The following is a 22854-nucleotide window of genomic DNA, read 5'->3' as shown; positions in this document are numbered from 1 at the left end:
CCCAGGCGTCCCTTATTTTATTTTTAAACAAATTTTATATTTTAAGTGATAGTATAGTTGACGTATAATACTGTATTAGTTTCAAGTGAACAGCACTGTGAACTATTACATGCATTATGAAAGGCCCACCATTATAATACAGTTGCCATGTGTCATGCACTTATTACAATATCATTGACCATATTCCCTATGCTCTACTTTTCATCCCTGTGTCTTATGACTGAAAATTTGTATCTTTTAATCCCCTTCATCTTCTTCATCTATCTCCCCAAACCCCCCCTCACTTTACCTTTTTAGATTTTTTTTTTAAAGATTTTTATTTATTTGAGAGAGAGCGAGAGAGAGCACGAGTTGGGGGAGGGGCAGAAGGAAAAGCTCCCTCCTCAGCAGGGAGCCTGATGTGGGGCTCCATCCCATTCAATCCCACTTGATCCCACCCCATCCTAGGATTCTGGGATCATGATCTAAGCCAAAGGCAGATGCCCAACAGACTGAGCCACCCAGGGCCCCTCACTTTACCCCTTTAATCTCCTGTCTTCCCCTCCCATCACACTGACTTCCTTGCGTTTCTTTTCACCATAGTGCCTTAGTGCTTGTGCACCCCCCCTCCACCATCCTTTCTCTTTGATCCCCATCATCTGAATCCTTCATCTCTTCCAATTCTTTAACATCACCTTTACAGTAAGGTCTTCTGCATACAAAAGGCACACACTACCCGCTGCATTCCCTATTTCTTTTCCAATAGTACTTATTAGTAATGTCTACACTTTCTTTTTTTTAAATTTTATTTATTTTTAAATAGATTTTATTTGACAGTGATCACAAGTAGGCAAAGAGGCAGAGAGAGAGAGGGAAGCAGGCTCCCTGCTGGGCTCGGTCCCAGGACCTGGGGATCACGACCTGAGCTGAAGGCAGATACTTTAACCCACTGAGCCACCTAGGCGCCCCTTCTTCTTCTTCTTTTTTTAAACTGTCAGTCTCCGTATTCTATGATGTAAGCTCCATGAGGACAGGGATTTTTTTTTTTTTTTAATCTTTGTTCACTGCTGTATCTCCAGAGCCTGGAACAGTGCCCGGCACAGAGTCCTGCCTACTAAGGCATGGAACGATTGGTTGGTCGACTGAATTAGAAAGAGCAAGAGGCTGTCATTAGCTGATCCACATTTAGCAACACGCTCTGTTCTAGGTCCCATCCTACAAAGATAAATATAATAAACAGGGGAGCGCTTCTTGGTACTCAGGGTCTGGTGGGGAAATAGATGATCCCAGCAAGGAGTCTAAGGCCAGAACGCAAGCAGGAATGACGTGCTCCTGTAGCATGAAGGAGGCACGTCTCTCTGCTTGGCAAGATCGGGGAGATGGGAAGATGCTCAGGAGCGACCAACCAGGGCGGCTGTGTTCAGGCTCCCGAGCGTCCCCGGCTCCTCCCCGTGCCAGGGATGCCAGACAGGAAGTCATCTCGGAAGGAAGCGGAGGTGCAGGAGTCGGGAAGGCTGCCGCGGTAGCTGCGCCCACCTCCGCGCCCAGGAGGCCGGAAGACGCCGGTGGGAGGAGCCGGAGGCGCAGCCGCGGCCGCGCCCACCGATGACGTCACCGAGCGGCCTTCCCGTGAGCCCCGGCGCAGCGGCTGTTCGCGGGCTCTCTCAGGGCGTCGCCTCGGGCGCATCATGGAGGCCGACCCGGCTCCGGCTCCCGACTCCGTGAGTGCGCTTGTCCGACCCTCGTCCCCGTTTTTCCTTCTGGTCCCGTTCCCTCCCCCTTGCTTCTTGGCCTCACTGCCTTCGCTGGCCGCGCCCGGGCGAGGGGGTGGCCCGCGAGGCTGTTCGTCCTTCCACCGTCGCGGGTCCTGCGAATGCATTTGTTGGTGTCTGCGGCGCCCGCTGCGAGGCTTAGACGCGTCTCCGCCCCCTCTCCGGGCTTCCAGCGGGTGGGAAGCCGCGGGCGGGCTAATGGCGAACCGTGGGGCCCCTGACGCAGCTGGAGGGACGGGGATAACGGTAAACAAGGACAGCGTCTGAGACTCGAAGTGCGTGTGCGGCTTAGGCAGGCAGAAAAGCGCTGAAAGAGGTTTCTAGGCGGAGGGAAAACACGTTCAGAGGCAGGAGAGAGAACAGGTGTCTTTGCAAAATCCAAGTTCGGTTGCGGGGTGGTGATGCAGGGGTGACGGCTGACGGTCTTCGTGCATCTCGCTCCACAGCGACTTGAACCTGAGCATAACGGGGAGTTCCTGAGGGCTTTTAAGCAGAACAGCGATGGGATGAGATTTGAGATTTCGTTTCCTTGGGGCAGCAGTGTAGAAAGGACCGGTTAGAAGGCTGTGGTTGGGAAGTAGTGAGAGGGAATGGGGACCTCGACCACGGCAGCAGTGCTGAGGTTCCAGAAGTGAAGACGGTTAAAAAATTATATTAAGGAGGTAGAATCTAAAGGACTTAGGTATGGAAAGAAAGGCATTAAAGGAGGACTTCGAACTTCAGGGTAGAATTACTGGGTTGAGGATGCTGTTTGCTGATTAGTAAGCGTTGGAAGGAGTGGGTTTGCTTTGTTTTTGTTTTGTTTTTAAAGGTCAGTGTTGGGAATGTGTGATGCCTGTAGGTTGGCCAGGTGGAGAATCTGGTAGGCAGATGGATAGGGAGAGAGAGAGAGAGTTCTCAACTAAAGGAGCTTCTGTGGATGGCCAGTAAGGACATCCCGTGGCAGACATCACCGAGGGGAAAGTGTACAGTGTTCTCAGACTTCAGTTTTTATCAGTGTGATCTGGGAAGCTTATTTAAAATACAGACTTCTGGGGCATCTGGGTGACTGAGTGGGTTAAGTATCTGCCTTTGGCTTGAGTCATGATCTTGGGGTCCTGGGATCAAGCCCCACATCTGGCTCCCTGTTCAGTGGGGAACCTGCTTCTCCCTCTCTCGCTCCCCCTCCCCCGCTTGTGCTATCTCTCTCTCTCTCAAATAAATGGAAAATCTTTTTTAAAAAATTAAATAAAATACAGACTCCTGGAGCTCCTGGGTGGCCCACTCAGTTAAACATCGCACTCTTGGTTTCAGTTCGGGTCATGATCTCAGAGTCCTGGGATCGAACCCCGAGTTGGGCTCTGTGCTCAGCCGGGAGTCTGCTTGAGATTCTCCCCCATCCCTCTGCCCCTCCCCCTGCTTGCACACATGCACTCTCTCTAAATAAATAAATCTTTAAAATACAGACTCCTGGGTCCCCCACTCCTGCCAGGATTCTGACTCAGTAGATGAGATCCATGAATTCTGAGACAGTGACACCACACTGAAAAATAGTAGTACGCCATGTGCCAAGGGGTGGACAGACCCTCAGGAGCTAGAGAGAAGACAAAGTCAGAGTCTGGGTGAGGCTCTCATTATGTCGCGGAGGCAGTGCTGAATGATGACGTGGTCCAATTTTGGGGGGGAAGATTTCCTTTTTAAGCAATCTCCACACCCAACGTGAGTCTTAAACTCACAACCCTGAGACCAAGAGTTGTGTGCTGTACGGACTGAGCCACCCAGGTGCTCTGACCTAGTCCAGTTTTGATAACCGTGACCCTGGGTGACCGTGTTTGGCTAGGTGGAGTGAAGGTGAAGTTTAGTGATAGAGCTGTTCACAAGGTCACTGAGATACAGAGAACCTGAAGACAGGTCTGTCAAGATGCTAAAGATTGAGGGGCGCCTGGGAGGCTAAGTGGTTTAAGCCTCTGCCTTCAGCTCAGGTCATGATCTCAGAGTCTTGGAGCGAGCCCCACATCCGGCTCTCTGCTCAGCGGGGAGTCTGCTTCCCCCCCCCCCCGCCCCGCCTGCCTCCCTGCCTTTTTGTGGTCTCTCTCTCTCTCTGTGTCAAATAAATGAATAAAATCTTTAAAAAAAAAAAAAGGTGCTAAAGATTGAGCAAATGTGGAGGACTGAGCAGAAGGCTAATAGAAGGGCGTTGGAGGGACAGGGAGTGAGCTGTAATGGTTTAGCATTATCACTGGGGATCAAGAAGGATGAAAGACTTAGCCCTCAGTACTATTGAACGGTGTCAGAATTTTATGATCTCTTTTAAAGATTTATTTATTTGAGAGAGAGGGAGAGAGCATACCTGCCATCACGGAGGTGGGGTGGGGGGAGGGAAGGAGAGTCTCAAGCCGACTTGGGGAGAGGGGACTCAATCTCGGGACCTTGAGATCAGGACCTGAGCCAAAACCAAGAGTTGGCTGCTTAACCAACTGAGCCACCCTGGTGCCCCTGTCAGAATTTTAAAATAAACCAGTCTAGCGTTGGAAGTAGGCCAAACTGGTCCCCTTCTCTAGAGCTAGCTAGCTGTGTCACGAGGCGCCTATGTGTCCAGAATGTGTGGCCAGTATATAAGTGTGGCTCATGTCCTCCTTAGGAAGTCTGTGTCTCAGCTGAAGACAGAACAGAAAACACATCCATGGGATTGCGTCTTACGTTGATTGAGCTCACGGGAACTCAGATGTGTGTACAGGACTATGGAAAGGAGTGATTAGAGACTGTTGTCTACCTGTGTTGTTTCACATACTGTGTATAATTCGGTGTATTTACGCTTACGTGTACACATTACTGTATAGTATTGTGTCCTATGTATGAGCAACTTAAAGGATGTTTCAACTTGTTAGCTCTAGAAGCGCACCCCACATAAGATGGGACAGGACAGCACTGGATGTGATGGTCGTTGGCTGTCTATGGAAGTACGTGCAGGGTGCTGTGGGAGCTCCAGGAAGGGAGCAGCATGGTGCCGGGGACAGAGAAGGAATTGCGGGGCAGTATGTATTCCAGTTGGGCATGTTAAGTAGTGGTACGGGTCTGCTAGAGGAAGGTGTGGGAGCACCCACACTGCTCCCGCGGTGCACTTGGTTATCATGGGGTACTTACTGTTTGTTTTTTTTTTTAAGATTTTATTTATTGATTTGACAGAGACAGTGAGAGAGGGAACACAAGCAGGGGGAGTGGGAGAGGGAGAAGCAGGCTCCCCGCGGAGCAGGGAGCCCGACATGGGGCTCAATCCCAGGACCCTGGGATCATGACCTGAGCCGAAAGCAGCCGCTCAACGACTGAGCCACCCAGGCGCCCCTCACGGGGTACTTACGAGAGAAACAGGGAAGACCACAGCAGGATGGCCAGCGGTCTGAAGACTGACCGGGCTAAGTCTTCTAAGGTTTCTTCCAAGTTCGAAACTCCAGTACTGTTTATTTACGTGTCCTCTGGATTTCTTTTTCTATTACTTTATTCCCAGAATTTCACTGGGGGGCAGCGTGGTTAGGAAGGTGTTTTAACTAGATTCCCTTTCCTCAGGAGCAAGCCTGGTTGGAGGCTGCCCAGACCTTCATCCAGGAGACCCTGTGTCCGGCTGGCAGTGAGCCTGATGCGCAGTTGACTCAGTCGGTAATTGACTGTGTGAAGACCAGCTGGTTGTCCCAGGGAAAGAACCAGGGCTTTCCCCTGCCCCTCAGCTACAGGTAAGGTGCGGAGGGGTTCGGGAGGAGGTTAACTTTGGGACTGAAGAAGGACCTAGAGTTAACCAGGGGAAAATGAGAAGCACGAGGGGCAAGGTTCTAAGGGGAGGAAGGCAATATATATATATATTTTTTTTTTTTTGAGGAAGGCAGTATTGATAAAGTACTGTAAGAAAAGGATTCCATGGCCAAATAAGTTTGAGACACATTGGATATGATATTACAAGCTTTTCTAGGAAAGTCACAGGCTTATTAACATATCAAGGCTCCGAAAGTCCTGTGAAAAGAACCTGTTGACCTCATAGAAGTAACCACTGTTTCCGATGTGGGGTGTATTTTTTTTTTTAAGTTTTTATTTTTATTTTTTATTATTATCTTTTCTTAGGGAGGGAGAGAGAGGGCAGAGGTGCAGAGGGAGATAGGGAGAGAACCTAAGCAGGCTCCATCCCTTGCAGGAGCCTCGGGGCTTGATCTCACAACCCTGAGATCATGACCTGAGCCAAAATCAAGAGTCCATGCTTGGGACACCTGGGTGACTCAGTTAAGCGTCTGCCTTCGGCTCAGGTAATGATCCCAGGGTCCTGGGATCCAGTCCTGCAGCAGGGAGCCTGGTTCTTGAACCTCTGCCTGCTGCTCCCCCACTTGTGTGCGTTCTCTCTCTCTCTGACAAATAAATAAACAAAATCTTAAAAAAAAAAAAAAAATTGATGCTTAACCGACTGAGCCACCCAAGCACCCCTTAAGTTGCTATTTTAATTCCAGTTAGTTAAAACATAGCGTTTTGGCTTAACTTTTTTTTTTTTTTTTCTTAAAGATTTTGTTTATTTATTTGACAGACAGAGATCACAAGTAGGCAGAGAGGCAGGCTCCCTGTGGAGCAGAGAGCCCAATGCAGGACTCGATCCCAGGACCCCGAGATCATGACCTGAGCTGAAGGCAGAGGCTTAACCCACTGAGCCACCCAGGTGCCCCTTGGCTTAACATTTTATTTATTTATTTTTTAATTAATTTATTTATTTTTTTAAAGATTTTATTTATTTATTTGACAGAGACAGAGAGAGAGATCACAAGTAGGCAGAGAGGCGGGCAGAGAGAGGGGGGCAAGCAGGCTCCCCACTGAGCAGAGAGCCCCACGCAGGGCTCTATCCCAGGACCCTGAGACCATGACCTGAGCCAAAGGCAGAGGCTTAACCCACTGAGCCACCCAGGCGCCCCTTGGCTTAACATTTTAATTTTATTTAGTTACTTATTTTTCCTTTCCAGATATTTATTTAAATTGTAGTTAGTTAACACACCGTGCAGTGTTGGTTGCAGGAGCAGAATTCAATGATTCATCACTTACATACAACACCCAGTGCTCATCATAGCAAGTGTCTTCCTTAATCCCCATCACCCGTCTAGCCCATCCTCCACTCCTCTCCCTCCATCCCCCCTCAGTTTGTTCTCTATTGTTTTTTTTTTTTAAGGTTTTATTTATTTATTTGACAGACAGAGATCACAAGTAGGCAGAGAGGCAGGCAGAGAAAGAGGGGGAAGCAGGCTCCCTGCTGAGCAGAGAGCCCGATGCGGGGCTCGATCCCAGGACCCTGGGATCATGACCTGAGCCAAAACCAGAGGCTTAACTCACTGAGCCACCCAGGTGCCCCTGTTCTCTATTGCTAAGAGTCTCTTACGGTTTATTTGGCTCTTTATGTTTTCTTCCTTCCCTTACATTCATCTGTTTTCTTTCTTAAATTCCACATATGAGTGAGATCATATGGTATTTGTCTTCCTCTGACTTATTTCACTTAGCCTAATACACTCTAGCTCTATCCACGTCATTGCAAATGGCAAGATTTGATTCTTCTTGATGGATGAGTAGTATTCCTGTGTGTGTGTGTGTGTGTGTGTGCGTGCGCGCGCCCGCGCATGTGACCACCTCCACATACACACACACACCCCACATATATATGGTGGTGATAAAGATATATATATATCTTTATCCATTCGTGTGTCAGTGGGCATCCGGTCTCTCTGCAGTTTGGCTGTTGTTGATAATGCTGCTGTAAACATTGGGGTGTAGGTGCCCCTTTGAATCTCTATTTTTGCACCCTTTGGGTAAATACCTACCTTGCAGTGCCCTTGCTGAGTCACGGAGTAGTTACCTCGAGATTGAGATGGATTAGGCCCTTCTCTTTGTCTTTTTATTGTACGTGTGTGCCCACCCCTGAGCCGAGTCCCGTAGAGTCTGGCTCACCTCCTGACTTTCTGGAAGTAGAGACTTCCTCCTGTCGGGAGCTCTAGCTCGTTCATTCCACCTGCCGCATGGCATTCTGGGAGTCTGTGTGTCACCATTGATCCTCTGAAAAGTAAAAAGGCACAAGTCTGTTTAGCTTTGTTGAATTAGGCATTTCGCAACCCTATGCGAGCTTGGGATGCTTTTCCCTGGACTTACACTGCATGTGGCCGTGCAGCATTCACTCGGCCCCGCAGTCTGTCTCTGTCAGTAGAGGCAAAGGATCTTTGCTGAAAAGACAGCTTCATTGTACTCTGTGTTATCCAAAACGTCGTTTTCAGAATTCTGGGTACTTTGCTCATCCGTGGACGCCGTTATACAACAATGGTGACTCAAAGTGCTGCTGCACCAGACTCGACCGACTCACTGCTGCCTTCACTGTGAACGTGAAAGCCCTCCAAATTCAGCAGTGCACGTGCTCACCCTGTGTGCAGTCCAGACTCAGTGCTCAGCTTGTAAAAACCTTACCGTTTGCCGTAGTTGCCTCAATTCTTTTTTACCAGAAGTAAAACATTACAGATGTAGTGGCGTCTCCTCTGTGCTCCGTCCTGATGTGGTCGGTGGGTTCCTCCCCTTCTCCGGCAGCACCTGGTGTCCTGAAGGGAGGTGCGGGCTCATCGGGTCCACAGGTGCCGTCGCAACTGCAGACGTGTGCCAGAGGACACACGGGGCCGTGTGCATCTGTGTCCTGAACCATTTCCAGATCTGCTATTTATCTTGTTACAAAAGTGGGTTTTGTGTGTATTTGATGGATAGTTAATGATATTTCAATCCCAAAGTAATTTCTCTGTACACACCTACCTAGGGGCCTTTGTCTTTTCCTCCTATGTAGCTTTTCTCATTCTACTTCACTGGCTGCAGGTTTTCCTCCGTTTCCCTCAGTGCTTGTCCACATACCTAACTATCAGGATTAAATACGTTATTTATGTAGACACAGTGAAATCTCGTTAAAAAACCGTCCTGCCACGTGGGACAGAGAGCTACCTATAGATTAGTCGTGGTCGAGAAGGTTGCGATTGCCGTGAAGCCTCATGCAGCAGGGTTCGTCTCCCATGGGTGCCTGAGTATGTGCCCAGTGGCCTCTATGATCACCGTCTAATCCGAGAAAGAAAGGTCCAGATCTCTCCAGATTTGGGCATTACTAGAATGGTGGGAAAACGGTAAGTCGGAAACTGTTAGAAAAGGTTCCTGAAAGGAATCTTTGTAAATAAGCTTCCCGTTCTTCAAGATGAATGTAAACTAGAAGGCACGATGTGTTGAAGTGAGTAGTGCTTAAAGTAGGGTGGGCGAGGCTAGAATAGGAGTTATTTGATGGGTCCAAAGATTTTATTCATCCGTGTTTCCCTTCCTCGTGGAGTGCCTGCTGTGTGCCGGGCAGTGTGCTGCACGTTGAAAGTTGGAGATCAGTGACAAATGCAAGGATTCCAAGTTCTCAGCTTCAGTTTCCTGACCTAGACCTCTGAAGAATCCGGGACAAGTGACCCATGTCCTTACTATTTTCTGTGCTGAAGGTGCCTAGGGGAAAGAAGGCACTCTCCAGCGGCTTTGTCCTGGGCCTTTAGAGAAGTAGAGAAACAGGGAAAGAACATGGACTTTTGAGTGAGACCCCCCTGGCTTTGCCACCCACACCACCGTGTACCTGACCTCTGGACGTTTCCTCATTGGTGATGTTCACAGGGGTTTTGGGTGAAGCTTCAGTGCGTTACTGAGCGTGAACGGACCCAGTATAACGTGTGCGTAGCCAGGACTCCGGATGGAGATGCTAGTCTCCATCTTTGCTATTTATATCGTCCGAAGCCCCTGGGGAAAGTATGAAGCAGATGTGGACGGGGAGTGGGCCACCCGGGACGGCGCTCCCAGCTGTTAGTGCTCTAACGGGGGCGACATTCACGGGCATAGAGAGCAGGGTAAGTTGTGACAGTTCCGAAGACATGAGAAGGCAAGTGTGTGCGGAATAAAGGGATCGTAGATGTGAATCCATCGCAGCTTTGGAAAATTTGCGGTTACCACGTTCTCAGTGCTGCACCTCGCCACTGGCAGGGAGGCTTGCCTGGGGAATGGCTGATCTCAGGCATCTCTGGAGATTTGGGCGCTCTTGATATGGACTCCCACCTCAGCCTGCTTCCTCCCCCACCCTGACCCCCGGTCTCGAGTTCTGTGATATCCCAGACTAGGAAGAAAGCCTGGCTGGGGCCGCTGAGGTCGAGCTGTTGGCACATGCTCTAGTGGCCCATCGGGGTTCTCTGTGGAGCTGAGAGCCGAGATGCTGTCAGGGGAGCTGAGTGTGGTCAAGTGTTCTCCCCACGCTCATTCCCCCAGGCTCCTGCTCCACGCCTTCGTTTCTCTGGGTCCTCTCTGTGGCACCGTCTTGTTCAGAGTCTCACTCAGCACTTTCTTCCTCCCTTCCGTAGGTACTGCCAGTTCTTGGACTTAGATCTCGTGCTCATTTCCTTAGCCTCTTAGCCCTAAAGTTCTTGCCCTTCAGTCCAACTCCCCTCTTAGTCTGTGTTTTCCATTGATCTTTCCTTGGGCTTTGGGGGAACTTGTTGGGGTTGAGGGTAGTGTCCTAGGCTTGGAGGCAGCTTTGCAGGACCTCTGCTTCCTTCCCTCTGCAGCTTTGTCTCAGTACAGGACCTCAAGACCCACCAGAACCTCCCGTGCTGCAGCCACCTGTCCTGGAGCAGTAGTACGTACCAGGCTTGGGCCCAAGGGGCTGGACCAAATGGAACTCCTCTGCCCCGGGAGCGGCTGTTACTCTTAGGGACGCTCACAGACCTCTCGGGGGACTTGGAACAAGAGTGCAGGAAAGGAGATGTCTATGTGAAAGATAACACTGGTATCCTGACCTGCGAGGTGAGTAGAAGGGCGGAGGTCAGATGTCTCCGAGCCTCACAAGGAGGGTCTCTAGGGAGCCAGGCAATTCAGTCTCTAAGGGAAGAAAGGTGGAGGAGGGTGGGTGGGATGCTAGGGCCCGGGGTAACCCTTGCTCTTGGTCTTTTCTAGCTCATAGATCTGGACCTGTCTTGGTTGGGCCGTCTCTTCCTGTTCCCCAATTGGAGTTACCTCCCTCCTGCCAGGTGGAATGCATCCGGGGAAGGACACTTGGAGCTCTTGAGTGCCCCGGTGCCAGTGTGCCCCTCTACCACCAGTCCAGGGCCCCCCACCCCTCTCCCTGTTCTCTACCCAGAGACTGCTTCCCGCCTACTTAGACACAGGTAATCCTCCCCCGTCTCGGGGAGGATGGAGCGCATTGAAACTGGCAGGTGGGAGGGAAAAGTCATGAGAGCAGTGGGGATGATGGGGTGTTCCCACCAGAGTCAAGGGAATGATGGGGCCTCTTCAAATGTTGAGTGCGAGTCTTCAAAGGAAGTTTGCCTTATCTGAGGTCAGGAAGAGTGTGAAGGACGTCTTTGGGATAACAGCTTTGGGCTAGGGAAATTTTAAATTACCGCTGGCTTATTTACAGCAGAAGGGAAAGCATGTGGGGAAAAGGAAATAAAAATGTCTTTTCCCTCTTGTGTTTCTTCCCTTCTTAGGGGCAAGCTGAGAGGCGTGCAGCCGAACCTGGCTGGGAAGCTGGTTCGAGTGAGCGCCCTGGTGAGGAGTCAGAAGAAAGCTCACTTTGTCCTGTCTCTCGGGGACGGCTCCCCGGCTGGCAGCCACGTGTCCATTGTCGTGCAGGTGAGAACGGGGGTCAGTGTCGGGTCGTGGAGGTGTGGAGGAGCTGTCAGGACTCTTAGCAGGAGAGATGAACGTCAGAGTAGGGCCACATTGGAAAGGAGGCCGGGGCGGGGGCCCTGTTGCCTGGGACAGCGCCGTTGCTGGGGGAGCTACTCCCCCACGCAGGAAGGAGGGAACGCACTTTCTGTCATGCCCTTCATCTGAGTAGACGACTTGCGTGTCGTCGGTGATGAGCAAAACCTGTCGGAATCACTTGTTTTTCCTCTGCATTAGCAGGATGACCGAGAAAATTATCCAGCTCAGCACTATCAAGCCCTTTTTTTTTTCTTTTGGCTATGTGCACTTTTTAAAAAACTTGGTACTTTGTTATTCACTCTTTCTACATCAACTGGTACGATTTTAGAATCGTTAATTTTTACACTGTTGTCTAATGACTTACATCATTATCTGAATAACATTTCAGAAGTATTCAAAACAAAGAGGAGAAAAAGGGTCTCATATGAGTATCAAAAAGGGATCTCTGACATTTATTAGCGCTGGGAGAATTCTTGTGTCTGTCTGTGTCATAAGCTTGAGTGACAGTGATGAGCGGGTAAAGGAACTGGAAATGCTAAAACGGAAAATGCTTAGGAGCCACCCCAGTTTCTGGTCTCATTTCTGCTCCCGACCTAGAGAGGAGCTTCTGCATTTTCTTTGCATTAGACCCTTGCACGTCTCCTCGAGCCCAGTGGAAATGCTGCTCAGGGCGGAGTTGGCTCAGGGGAGAAGTGATCTTGCTGTGTTTGTAGGCTGCTACAGACATATTGGAGACATACTGTCACCCTAGATGAGCCCAGGGGATGTCTTCTGTGATGGAGGAGCTGAGATCATCATCTCTTGGAAATGAAGGACCGGACCCTGGTTCAGGGTAACTGCCACGCCAGGCAGCAGGGGATGAGAGGCTGCTGAGCAGTTACCGGGGCCCCGCCGGAGAGGGCTTGGCACTGGGTGACATGGGTCTGACCTCCTCAGGTAGGGCTCTTGTCTTCAAAGAGGAGTAGAGGACACAGAGCCCTGGTGACCTGCTGTAGTGGCCTCGGGGCGCAGGGGGGCCAGACAGGCAGGGCTCGCGGTCCACATGCAGATCCTGGCGTTCAGACAGAGGAAGGGAAGGGGCATCTGAATACAGGAGGAGGGGCTGTGATGCTTGCGGTCCCGGTGAGACGGAGTCTGAGAGCAGAGGGCAGTGGGGGACGAGCAGAAGCACTGCTGTGCGTTTGCTGGCCCTTGGAGTCAGACCCCCGGTGAGCCCTGGCTCCGCACAAGCAGAAACCGTCAGGCAGGTCTTGATGAGGGGTGGCGGCCGAGGACTCACCTGGTTCTGGGGTAGAAGTGGAGATCTATGAGGCTCGAGTGTCCTGGGTCAGTGGGCTTTGAAGCCCCTGCGAGCGGCAGCGTGCTGTGTGGGGCCTGTGGGAGGAGTACGCCCCACAGGGTAGATTTGGGAACCGTCCTTCTTCCCCTTGTGCTGAAATCGTTCAACAAGCACGTTCTGCAGTCCGTATGACACCCTGCTGTCTGCGGCTGGTTTTCTCTCTATACTTCGATGGTTCTCATTTTCCTGTAAAATCGAGTCTTCAGCAGCTCATTGCTGGGTTTTCCCCCTCCTCTTGGCTCTCCTGTCTCTGTGTCCTGTGGTCCGTCTCCATCCCAGCCAGTGTTACTCATCTGAGTTCTGAGTGCTTTCGTGTTGCTGCTCCTGCTGGAATCGTCCCCCCCGCCCCCAACTTGGGCAAACCACAGACGCCGTTCAGGACCCTGTGCGGGCCTCAGTTCTTCCACTGGGTCTACCCGCTCATTCCCACCCATCCTGAGCTGTCTGTCCCCGAAACCTTGCCCAGTGTGTGTGGTTTTTGTTTACTTGGTCATCTGCAGTTCCACATCGCTACGTGAGTTGGCATCTGTGTTCCCCGGTGGGCTGAGATAGGCTGGGAGAGAGGGACCAGACTGTTGTATTTCTTTCATGTCTGTCCCCTTCCCAACTCTCTATGTACCCCGTAGGTATCAGTTCAATAGATGAAAGTGACTTGTGTGCTGCAGGGTGGGATGGGGAAATGCAAAAGCCAGCCATCATGAGTGGAAAGTTTCTGTATTTTGGAAGATGTTGTAGGGATGGTTTACGTCCGGAGGGAAACACTGGGGGGTATTTGGGATCGCCTGTGAGAGGGAGGCGATCCGAAAGGGTAAGAATGACTTGTCAGTGCGTGCAGAGGCCAAGGCAGAACTCAAGAGGAGCCGGTCGTTGCGGTCAGATCGCGATGGGGAGAGACTGGCAGAGGGGCAGTGTCATGGGCAGCGTCTCATATGCCGTGTTGCCTGCCCCCGCACGAGCCAGATCCCCGCCCAGCTGGTGTGGCACCGAGCCCTTTGGCCTGGTAGGTCCTATGTGCTGACAGCGCTGCGGGTCGTCAGAATCCGTGGACACTGTTACCGCGTGTGGACCACCAGTCCTTCCTCCCACCTGCTGCCGCTGAAACCGGAATGTGTGCGAGAGCTGGAGCTGGAGCTGGATGGGCCCCTCTTGGAGGCTGACCCCGCGCCACCCCCTGTGCCCAGCAGCTCCCAGGATGGGGATGGGGAGCCGGCTCTTGTCCGCCACTCGACGCTTTTATCCTACTCGGTGAGTGAAAAGGAGAGATCCAAGAGTTTGGTTTGAGGGGAGGGGTGGATAGGGTAGGAGAAACCGGAAGTGCGGGTCTCCAGAGAGGAAGGAAAGAGGGACCAGCTGGACCTTTGGCCTCTCTGCAGGGAAAGGTCACTGGCGTGCTGAGCCAGCCGGCCGGCCTCTATGAGATGGATGGGCAGCTGGCGCTCTGCCTCGCCTACCAGCAGTTCCACAGCCTGAGGAAGGTGGTGCGGCCGGGGGTCTCCCTGGAGGTACGTGAGGCGTCAGGGCTGGGGACACAAAGGCGCTTGGCAGCTTCTCCTACCTTTGTGGCCCGGTACACACCAGCCTCAACAGTGGAATCTCCCTCAGCAAAAATAGGAAAAGAATAGGTGTGTGTTGGAGGGCAGGGGTTGCATACTTAGTGCCAGCAACAATTTGGACGGGGGCTCAGGTCAGGAAGGAGAAGAGGCTGGGGCCCCGGGAGCACCTCCTTTCCGGAAGGGCTTCCACCCGGAGGAGGAGAGGCTGGAGCCAAGTCTCAGGTGTGGGGCCCGGACGGTCTCGGGCGGCCTGATGGGTCGAGGCACCTCACCCGCCAAGAGCCTCCCGGCCCACAGGACAGACGAGTGGAGCTTGTGGGAGATGAAGGCCTCCCACGGGGGAATGCATTGTGCGGATGGCGCAGGGGGGCTGGAAGGAAAGCCCCGCTGGGAGAAATGCTGTTTCTCCAGGCACCGGGCAGTGGGAGTCCGCAGGGAACCCTCCCAGCGATCGTTGAGCCGAGGACTTCACCTCTGCTTTTTCCACCTTTTCTGCTTTTCTCCAGCTCCGGGATGTTCACCTCCTGCAGTCAGTGGGCGGAGGGACCAGAAGGCCAGTGCTCGCCCCCTGCCTCCACGGTGCCATTCTCCTGCGGGGCTTCTCTTGTCAGAAGCCCGAGACCCAGTCTTTCTACCAGGCCCAGGGGACCTCCCTGTTCGAGCAGCTGGTATGGGAACGCCAGTTGGGCCTCCCCCTGTACCTGTGGGCCACCAGGGCCCTGGAGGAGCTGGCCGGCAAGTGAGGAGGACAGGGGTCTGGGCGGGCAAGGGCTGGCGGGGCCAGGGGCTGGGGAAACAGGATCCTGCCAGACACGTCCCCCTTCGGGACACGTGAGCGCTTCCCTTCCTGGCCCAGGCTGTGTCCCCACATGCTGAGACACCACCAGCTCCTGCAGCACTCCACTCCGGGGAACCCCAGCCCGGGACTGCAGCTCCTGGCTCCTGTCCTGGATGTCCTGTCTCCACCGGGCAGCATGCGTCGGAATGCGCACAAGGAGATCCTTGAGGAGCCGCATCACTGTCCGCTGCAGAAGGTGCGAGCGTGCGCGGGAAGCAGGGGCGGCGGAGCTCATGCCCTGTGCGACGCACGGCCGCAAGCTCTGATTTCTCTTCCATCCCCCACAGTACATGCGGCTGCAGACCCCCTGTTCTTTCCCTACTCTGGCCACCCTGAAAGATGAGGGCCGGTGCAGGGCCTGGGCCGCCTTTGACCCTAAGACCCTCCTGCCCCTCCCGGAGTCTTCTTATCTGACCAGCTGCCAGCTCAATCAGCGAGTGTCCTGGTCCTGGCTCACTCTGCTACCTGCCACCTCCCACCCAGCCCAGGTAGGTGGGGCGCAGGCGGCGCGCAGGCCTCCTCTCTTGGCCACCCTCACTGCCGCTACCGTCATCCTTCCCCGTCGCTGTGGCTGCACAGTCTCTAACTAGACCACCCCGTCTCTTCTCGCCCCATCCGTTCTCCCTGCAGCAGACAGGGAAGGTCTGGGCTCACAGAGCCGTTTCGCTTTAAATCCTTTTCTGGTTCCTTCCAGAGTACGTAAGAGAAAACGCAGAGTCCTTACAGTACCCTGTGAGGTCCCGTATGGTCTCCTGGTTCTAAGCTCAGTTCGTATGCTCTCTCCGCCACCACTAAACGTGCGAATGCGTGGCTATTCCTTTCATATCCCTCTTCCCCACTCCAACATAAGTCCTTTCAGGTCAGGGACTGTATCTTCTGTAGCTAACGTTAAACACAGCATCTGGCGCATGGTAACCTTACCTTGTTCTTCGTCTCCCTGCAGATTTTAATTGGGGTCCTGGCGGCTTCATCTCATAAAGGCTGTCTGCAACTTCGGGACAAAACCGGTTCTCTCCCCTGCCTCATCCTGGCCAAGCACTCTCAGCCCGTCACTGACTCCCGGTTCATAGGTTTGGAGTTGGGACGTGGAGAGAAGGGGGAGGATGGGGAGGGTTTCGGAACAGGAGGTTTGGGGAGGAGGCACCCGCTAGGATTTTCTTGAAATGCTGAAGTAGCCTATGTTGATTCGCAAGTTTTGGGACAAGTCTGGGACCCCGGTATGGGCAGAGAAAAGGAGCGAGAGTTTCTCCAGCCGGAACGCCAACTCCCAACCTTCATTTCTCCCACCGTAGCCGCGGGCGGGCACGCCAGCAGGACATTTCTTGGTTTGAGCTTGCTGAGCCCTATGGACAGGAGCGTTCCTGTAAAGGAATGTCACGGAGTCTTTCAGCCTAGGAGACCAGGGGCAGAATTGGACGCATGGCTGGGATGGTTTCTCCCTTAGAGATATCATCCCGCTGAGGTGGGGTTCAGGTCTGGGCTTTTGTGTTGTGTTAGGGGAGCAGCTCAGGCCTGGGACGGGTGGTGAGACCTGCAGGGCAGTCTCCTTCATTGTCCATCCCTCTTGTCAAAGCAGAGAACTTTCTCTCTCTAGGTTGCTTGGTGCGGACAGAGAAGTTCCAGCTGGTCATAGAGAGGAATGTTAGAAGCAACTTCCCTTCCTGTAAGGAGCTGAACATGACAGGCTTCATCCAGAAGCAGCAGGCCAGGTTGGCTCCCGGTGGTCGTGGCCGCATCTGAGTCTCTGAGGGGCAGGGCAGGGCAGGGCCTGGTGGCGGCGGTGGAGTGTGAGGACCCATGGGGCCCAGGGCGCGCATCACTAAGAAACCTACTCCTTGTCTCTCCCAACAGAGTCTATATCCAGTTCTTCCTGGCCGATGCCCTGATCCTGCCTGTGCCCAGACCTTTGCTGCACTCGGCCACCTCCGTCCCACCTCAGGCAGAGCCCACCCTCCCAGATGGCCCCCATGTAGAGCAGAGCCGACTGTTCTTGCTGTCCCACAAGGAGGCCCTGGTGAAGAGGAACTTTTGTGTCCCCCCAGGAGCTAACCCAGAGGTGCCCAAGCCCTTCCTCAGTTTCCACGTATCGGGGAGCTGGCTTGGGGGCACCCAGAGGAAGGAGGGGATTGTGTGGGGCCCACCCGAGCCCAAAGGAGAGGAAAACAAGGATCAGAAGGTAAACCGGGACTGCAGGGATCTAAGGCCCGGTGCCGTGTGCCCCAGCTCCTGTCTGGGACCCCAGCACCTGCCTCCCTCTTTCCTCCCTCCCTCCCAGGTTCTTTTAATCTTCCGGGGCTCCTCCGTTCGCTGGTTCGAGTTCTTGCACCCAGGTCATGTGTACCGACTCGTGGCTCCGGGCCCTCCTGTGAGTGCCCCACTCAGTCCTTCACGCACCCTGCCCCAGAAGGCTTTTTTGGCGTGGGGTCTGGAGAGGGAGTGCCAGTGCCTGGCTACTGTCTACGTGTCCTAGAAGAAGGGTAGATTTAGAGCAGATGGAAGGCCCGTTTGAATGTAAAGCGCTTCCCTCACCATCCTCCAGGAAGCAAACAAAATCAGGTCCTTGTGTTCTGTGAGCCCGCCCCCGGAGCAGGACAAGTTCAGAGGGTTGTCCTCCTGTTCCCGGCAGACCCCGCTGCTGTTCGAGGAGGGCGGGCCATCCTGCATCCCACAGCGTCCGCTGGAGCTGGCCGGCTATGCGTCCTGCCTCACGGTGCAGGAGGCGTGGACTCTGGAGCTCGAGAGCGGCCCGGACGTCCCGGCTGTGCTGGACACCAGCAGGGCCCTGCCTAAGACCTCGATGGACGACCTGCTCAGTGGCAAGTAAATGTCCGCCGGCTTCTCCAGCTTCCGCGGCCGCGCTGTCCCGCCGGCATGGGGCTTGGTGAGCAGTCCGCTCCCCGCCGCGGCGCCTGTGTCTTTGTCGGGATTCAGTTCCTAGGAGGATGACGTCCCCGTGACCAGGAAGCTGTGTTTCATGCCTGAGTTTTCCCCTAGCAGCTCAGTGTTCTGAAAAGATCACGAGCAAGGTTTCTCACAATGAAGGGAAAGCTATAGCAATGAAAGGAAGTATGAAGAGAAAAAAAAAAGACAAAGCTGGAATCTATAGAGAAGGGCCTTCCCTTTCAGTGCAAGCAGCAGCTGGCTCCTGGCTGCAGGCGCGGCTGTTTTGGCCTTTCAGGGCAGCTGCCAGTGCAGGCTCAGACGCCACAGATTTCCCCTATGTTTAAAAAAAAAAAAAAGAAGAAGAAGCCTTATTGGATTGTATGTGTGATTTTTAACTACTTTTTTTTTTTTTCTAAGATTTTGTTTATTTATTCGACAGAAAGAGAGATCACAAGTAGGCAGAGAGGCAGGCAGAGAGAGGGGGGAAGCAGGCTCCCTGCTGAGCAGAGAGCCCGATGCGGGGCTCGATCCCAGGACCCCGAGATCATGACCTGAGCCGAGGGCAGAGGCTTATTTAACCCACTGAGCCGCCCTGGTGCCCCTGTATGTGTGATTTTTACAAAACATGTCTCTAGTAGAAAGGATTGTTTCCAAGGACCCATGATGGGCAGGCGTGGGCATGAGTGCCAGCATACCAAGCTGTCCGTGGTAGGCCGCAGCTGTGATGTCCGCTGTGCCTCTGGGTGAGGCCTCTGCTTACGGCGTGGTGTAGGTTTTCAGTGATCTGCTGTGGCTCTGTTTTTCCTATAAGGCCTGTTGCTTTTTTTTTTCCTTCTTAAGATTTATTTACTTACTTGCAAGAGAGCGTGCCTGAGCCCATGATGGGGGTGGGGGGTTTGCGGGGGTGGGAGCGGGCAGAGGGGAGAGAATCCCCAGCAGACTCCCCGCTGAGCCCGGAGCCCACTGCAGGGCTCGATCTGGATCTGAGATCACGACCTGAGCCAAAAGTCGAGTCAGACTCTTAAACTGATTGCACCCCCAGGCACTTGCCCTTGTCCTTTAGGGCATGACAATGCAGGGCAAGGCTTTTTTTTTAGGACGTTTAGATGATGTTCTGGCAGATGGTTTAGCTCCTTTGTTTGCCCCTCAGACCCCTCTCCAGTCTCTGCTTTCTGACGCCTGTTATCACTGTGCTTCTGTGACCCTACAGCTCCGCCGGTTGCCTGGTGTCTTTCTCAGCTGAGATCTTGTCACGGAGCCTGTGTGAGCCATTTCCGGCCCCTTTCTGGGCAAAGCCTGGTAATGATGCCTCCTTTGGGGGAAGGTGTGAAGTTGAGTGATGGGACTCCTGGGTTCTGGCAGATGCCCCTTACCCTTTCCCTGGACTTCTGCAGGGGGCACTCGGACCTCGAGAGCATCTGTGAAGCTGACCGTGGCCGTGGAGGACGCTGACTGCCCATGCCGCCCACACTTAGACATCTATATCAAAGAGCCACACTTACCTCCCCCACTAGGACTCCTGCCAGGAGCCCGAGCCTACTTCGGCCAGCTGGAGAAGAAGATTTCCAGGTGAGAATCGGGGACGCTGGTTGGCTTCCTCTCCCCACTGCTCTCCTTCCCGCCCCGCCACTGTGCTTTCACACCTCCTCTTTGATAGAACTTCGCTGTGTAGCCTTACGTGTGTGCCCTCTGCTCTCACGAGATGCTCCAGGCCGCTCCTGCCCTAATTTTTCCCTCTGCTTAGCCCAGGGTGCAGCCTGCCGGGGAAGGAGGTGGCAGTGGGGGTCTAAGCTTATGATCTGGCTGCAGCTCCTGCCTCAAATTGACTTCTTTCCCCTCCTCTTCACTCTGCCTCCTGCACTTGCAGATTCCACAATATTTACTGTTGTTTCCGGCCGACCACTTACCTGCAGGTCCTGAGTTTCCCCCCCCGAGACCGCAATCAGGTCAGTGGCCTGGGCCCTCCTCCCCACACTTCACATCCTCGCACCCACGTCCTACATGTGGTCCCAGCTTTGGGATTTTTGCCGTTTTAACTGGTGTTCTCCACTCCTAGGAGAACAAGTTGAGTCGGAAGGGCTCTCTCTGCCCCAGGTGAAAATGCCTGATGCTCATTATTTTGCCCAGAAAGATGTAATGTTCTAGGCCCCTGAGGAATAACGGGTGGTCAGAGGTCGGGATTCAGAACGAAGCCGTGAGGCTTCCCGGAGAGCACAGAACTCACACCCATCCCCATCCCTGTGCCTGCCCAGTCCTGCCAGACATCGCGCACTTTCAGGACAGTTGGCTCTCCTTGACTCCTTTCTCTCTCTCTCTCTCTAGTGCTCCCCTGCCCCACATCTTCCTGGCTGAACTCCTGCAGGGTGGCCGGCCCCCCTTCCAGGCCAGTGCCTCTTGCCATATTGTTTCCGTCTTCAGCCTTCAGCTCCTGTGGGTGTGTGCTCACTGTACCAGCCTCTGTCCCCAGGTATGGGAGGGCCCAGGCTGAGCGGGGTGCAGGGGTCCAGACGGGTGTGAGGGGACCCAGAGCGTTTTTCCAACCACTGTCTCTGTCCCAGGGAAGGTGCACTCGTCAGGGCTCCACTTGCCCCACACAGACATCTATAAGCCAGGCCAGCATCAGGTGAGAGCACAAGGTGGGCACCCGCTGCGCCATTTATTTCCCTATCACGTGGTCTGTCTGCTGGCCTGTTGTTGGCATAGTTCCTGGCTTGCGGGAATGGCTTCGTAAGTCTTTGAGGGTGAATGGGTTAAAGTCAAATGAGTCATACTGGGAAGTGGTGGGGAGGGAGGCATGTTGGAGCCACCTGGCCACCTGGGTCTGCCGTGGAAGTTTCTATTTCTCTGCGGCCCCTCCATCCCCCAGGCTCCTGGTGGAGGATGGGACTGCTGAAGCCGTGGTGACCTGTAGGAATCATCACGTGGCAACAGTACTGGGTCTGTGTCCCAGTGAGTGGACTTCCCTCCTGGAGTCTGTCCGAGGGCCGGGAAAGGTGGCCTTGCAATTTACAGGTCCTGGAGCCCAGCCTGAGGTGAGATGGGGCTGGGAGGTAGGACTGTGAAACCCAGATTCCCAAGGGGTTTGGTAGAGAGTTTAAGAATCTGAGTTATGAAGAAAAAAAAAAAATTAGAATTCTGATTAATCTTCAGTTTCCTCTTCCAGTCTTCTGCCAAGGTGGATGAGCCCTTGACCCTCTTCCTCCGGACACTGTGTACCAGCTTCTCTGTTCTCCGGCCTGTTGTGCTTTCTTTTGAGCTTGAGAGGAAACCCTCTATGGTCTTCCCGTTAGGTACGGGAGGGACGGGGTACGTGGCTAGAGGGGTCCCAGGAGGAAGGTGGACGTGCGATCGATCAATGGGAGGGTGTCTAGAGTCGGGGAGAACGGTGGGGGGTGTCTGGAGTCAGGGAAGAGAACGGTGGGTCGGGCAAACAAACCACATGCCCAGGCCATCTCTTTCCTCTCGTCCCATCTCAGAGCCACCTCAGTTACAGCGGTTCCAGTGCGGGGAGCGGACTCTTCTGACTCGTGTGAATCCCAAGATCCGACTGTCCTGCCTTTCTATCCAGGAGCCCAAGCACGCCAGCTCTCTGGGAGCCTTTTCTTTGTCCTGCTGACCTGGACGGCAGTGGGGCCCTGCTGGAAGCCTTGAGGCCCTGAGCCCATCTCCTCCCCGTCGTTGTGCCCTTTCCTGGTCTGTGATGGCACCAGGACCCCAGGTCCCCAAATTCAGAAACTGCTACTCTTCTGTGACGTGTCCTTCCCATTCTGTTGCCAGTTGCCTGGAAATTGTTGAGATGGGCAGATGACGGTGCTGTTGATGGTCCCTCTCTAGTTGGGGTCAGGGTATTGGCCCCAAAAGGAGGGGCCCTGAGTACCTGGGTTCTGCCTTTGGGGGTGTTTGTGGCAGGCCTTTTGGCCCGCAATAAAGCTCTGGTGATGTATCTCGCTTGTGCCTCTCTCAGGGTCCCAGGCCTCCTGACCTCCTGGCATCCAGCCCATCACTTGGCTGTTTGTTGCTGGTGCCAGATTCAGTTTGGAGAGGGGCTTCTGGTCGGGCAGTGATACCAAGAATTAGGCCTTAAAGGGAGGAAATTGGGGCGTGGAGGGCAGGGTAGACAACATGGCCAGGTGGTGTCAGCAAGGCTGGGCCCCAGGAAGTCCAGCACGCTGCCCTGGGGTGTGGGAGAGGGGGGGAGCACCAAGCTCTAGGGGGCCCTGGGAGGAAGCCAGGGCACATGTGCTGGGGAGCCCAAATCAGCGCTGTGGGCTTCTCCCTGGCCAGGCCTGAGGCAGTTCCAGGATCAAACCCCCCCCCCCCCCCCCGGACTAGCAGGAATTCCAAAACCAAACCCACAGAATCAAGAGTTGAGGGAGCATTTGTGGGTGATGATGCGTTTGGCTGGTGGTGTGTTTCTTTCCCCGGGGCTGCTCGCTAGCTGAAGAGGTACATCCGAGTCACACCTCTTAGAGACACATTCCTTCCTGACCTTTAGGGATCAGTTCCAGTTTGTATTTGGGAAGCTCTCGGATTGCAGCTTTGTGGATGGGAAAGTGGTCTTGCCTATCTATACTTTACTAATATCATTTGTAGAGATTTGAGGGTGGTATATTCTGTAGCTGGCCGGTTAGCTCAGTTGGTTAGAGCGTGGTGCTAATAACGCCAAGGTCGCGGGTTCGATCCCCGTACGGGCCACAAGCCATCCTTTTTGGTTGTCTATTTTGGGTTTTTTTAGCGCGTACCTGCTGTTTATAG

General features: G+C 53.7%; 1 protein-coding gene and 1 non-coding gene across 2 annotated transcripts; both read left to right on the top strand.

The window, feature by feature from the left end:
• The first annotated feature begins 1581 nt into the window (after positions 1-1581).
• On the top strand, positions 1582-22043 carry CTC1 (CST telomere replication complex component 1). Its single transcript, XM_032839824.1, is given in 24 exon segments — positions 1582-1700; positions 5295-5458; positions 10346-10583; positions 10734-10945; positions 11267-11411; positions 13786-14070; positions 14199-14327; positions 14885-15117; positions 15235-15412; positions 15504-15704; positions 16160-16286; positions 16811-16925; positions 17068-17392; positions 17492-17581; positions 17843-18036; positions 19310-19398; positions 19494-19668; positions 19967-20024; positions 20026-20045; positions 20422-20566; positions 20658-20722; positions 20966-21131; positions 21263-21389; positions 21576-22043. Coding segments are annotated over 24 exon segments (3654 nt in total). The 5' UTR covers positions 1582-1667; the 3' UTR covers positions 21716-22043.
• Positions 22044-22720: 677 nt separating this feature from the next.
• TRNAI-AAU lies at positions 22721-22794 on the top strand. Its single transcript has one exon. It is a non-coding gene; the product is annotated as a tRNA-Ile (tRNA).
• Positions 22795-22854: the final 60 nt, after the last annotated feature.

The sequence above is a fragment of the Lontra canadensis genome, unplaced genomic scaffold (assembly GCF_010015895.1).
Source record: "Lontra canadensis isolate GAN:19392208 unplaced genomic scaffold, GSC_riverotter_1.0 scaffold110, whole genome shotgun sequence".
In the NCBI taxonomy this organism is placed as follows: Eukaryota; Metazoa; Chordata; class Mammalia; order Carnivora; family Mustelidae; genus Lontra; species Lontra canadensis.
Note: the sequence above shows the minus strand (reverse complement) of the source record. Positions and strands in the feature narration are given on the sequence as shown.